We start from the raw sequence: 1,832 nt of genomic DNA on the forward strand, positions 1-1,832 counted from the left end.
CACATTGAGGTTTCCACATATTAATGATGAGCACGTGCAAAACCAATTCAACCAGTCCTTGTGGGATAAGCTATGGGAGATGTGTGCTCCATCCTCTCTCTAGATTGCCCATTAAGGTCCACCCAACGCACCCTCCAGCAGACCAGATTCCATTCAACCCCTCTCAGAGTAGATGGCAGCACTTCAAAACCACACTTCACCTTTCTGAACACCATCACCCCTCCTGCTCTGGGTAGGGCTAGCAATTTCTACTTCAGAAACACCCAACAACAACTACGCTGTCCTCACAGCACCACGACAGACAGAGTGCAGTCAATGCAGGAAGACTTTATTGCAATGCAGCCTCACTTGCTGCTGGTGTACTTGGTGACAGCCTTGGTGCCTTCGGACACAGCGTGCTTGGCCAGCTCACCGGGCAGCAGGAGCCGCACGGCTGTCTGCACCTCTCTGCTGGTGATGGTGGAGTGGTGGTTGTACTGCGCCAGGCGCGACGCCTCCACTGCCAGCCGCTCAAAGATGTCATTGACAAATGAGTTCATGATGCTCATGGCTTTGGAGGAGATCCCAGTGTCAGGGTGCACCTGCAAGGTATTAATCACAGGATGGCCCAGGTTGGAAGGGACCTCAAGGATCATGAAGCTCCAACCCCCCTGCCTTCCAGGGCCACCAAACTTCCACTGCAATGAAGCACTGTCACATACATCTACCACCCAACAGGCAGTAGGGCCCCACTAATCCTAGAAGAATGGGGCCACCCCTTACATCTCCAGGGAGAACTAGTTGTGACCATCTCATGCTGGTGGCCAGTCCCTTTAGCCTAAAGAGATCTCCTGTGCATTGCACTGATAAGAGACTGCACAGGCCCTCAGGGGAAACAAACCTGCAATGTCAGGGGGAAATACCACCCTGCTCCGAGTCACAGCCACCTCTCACATCTCTCCTCCTCTCCCCAGCAGAATTTGTCCACTCTCACAGACTCCAGAAACAACAGTTAAAAAAAAGACTTCAGTTTTCCTGCCCACGGGGCCAGCAGTGGCTCCTCCTACCCCAGCAACTCTGCTCAGTTACTGCCTTAAGCAGATTTATGCACTGGAAACCTCCTCTGATCTAGAACACCGTCATCACCCACTAGAAGATTCCCCACATTAGATTCAACTACGGCTTTCCTGTACCCTCTCTTTTTAAGTTCATTTAAAAGCAGGTTTTCTTTTCTTCCCCTTTATAAGATTAAATGCAATGGACAGAATTACCTACACATGTGAGGCAGCCCTCAATAGAAGGGAAATACTCACCTGCTTCAGAACTTTGTAGATATAGACAGAATAAGTTTCCTTTCTCTTAGGCTTCCTCTTGGACTTCTTGTCACTAGAGGAGGAAGCACGACCAGGCGTCCTCCCACTTTCTGCACTCATCTCAGCCTCTTCCTGCTCAAGCAGAGCAACCACTTACTGCCATTGGGCTGCTTTTATAGGAGGGCTACAGCCCCTCACCAGCCCCAGGTGCCGCCCTCAAGGGTGCACATCTGTAAGTGATGATTCCCCCAGGCAGAAAGCTGGCCTGTCAGGAGCTTGGAAGTTGTTGACTGAACTGAACTTTCAGGGCTGAGAAGCCAGAGAGTAACATGGGCAAAGACACAGGTGAGAGTGAGGTGAGAGTGGCAGTACCCTGTTCACATGGCAGGCGTACTGGAGAAGGTCTGCTTCTGGGACTGCCCAGGGGCTTAGAAGAAAGGAGTCCTGCTTTAGTGGAAAGGTGTGGATCTGAGCACTGGAGACACTGCTCCCACAGTCAAATGTGTTGGGACAGTGTTATGACATGGAACAGGTGGTGCA

At 51.3% G+C, this 1,832-nt stretch overlaps 1 protein-coding gene across 1 annotated transcript; it reads right to left on the minus strand.

The window, feature by feature from the left end:
- Positions 1-312: 312 nt before the first annotated feature.
- Positions 313-1,428, minus strand: H2BK1 (H2B.K variant histone 1). Its single transcript, XM_072329257.1, has 2 exons — positions 1,293-1,428; positions 313-581 (listed from the first exon to the last, which is right to left on the minus strand). The coding sequence occupies exons 1-2, from the start codon at positions 1,410-1,412 to the stop codon at positions 345-347; spliced, it is 357 nt and encodes a 118-aa protein (XP_072185358.1). The 5' UTR covers positions 1,413-1,428; the 3' UTR covers positions 313-344.
- Positions 1,429-1,832: the final 404 nt, after the last annotated feature.

The sequence above is a fragment of the Excalfactoria chinensis genome, chromosome 2, assembly GCF_039878825.1.
Source record: "Excalfactoria chinensis isolate bCotChi1 chromosome 2, bCotChi1.hap2, whole genome shotgun sequence".
Taxonomy (NCBI): Eukaryota; Metazoa; Chordata; class Aves; order Galliformes; family Phasianidae; genus Excalfactoria; species Excalfactoria chinensis.

Excerpts from the sequence above, each read along its gene's own strand:
- H2BK1 (XM_072329257.1), bottom strand. The coding sequence starts at position 1,412 with ATGAGTGCAGAAAGTGGGAGGACGCCTGGTCGTGCTTCCTCCTCTAGT. Across the intron at positions 582-1,292 it reads TCTACAAAGTTCTGAAGCAG|GTGCACCCTGACACTGGGAT; the intron begins GTGAGTATTTCC and ends AATACCTTGCAG.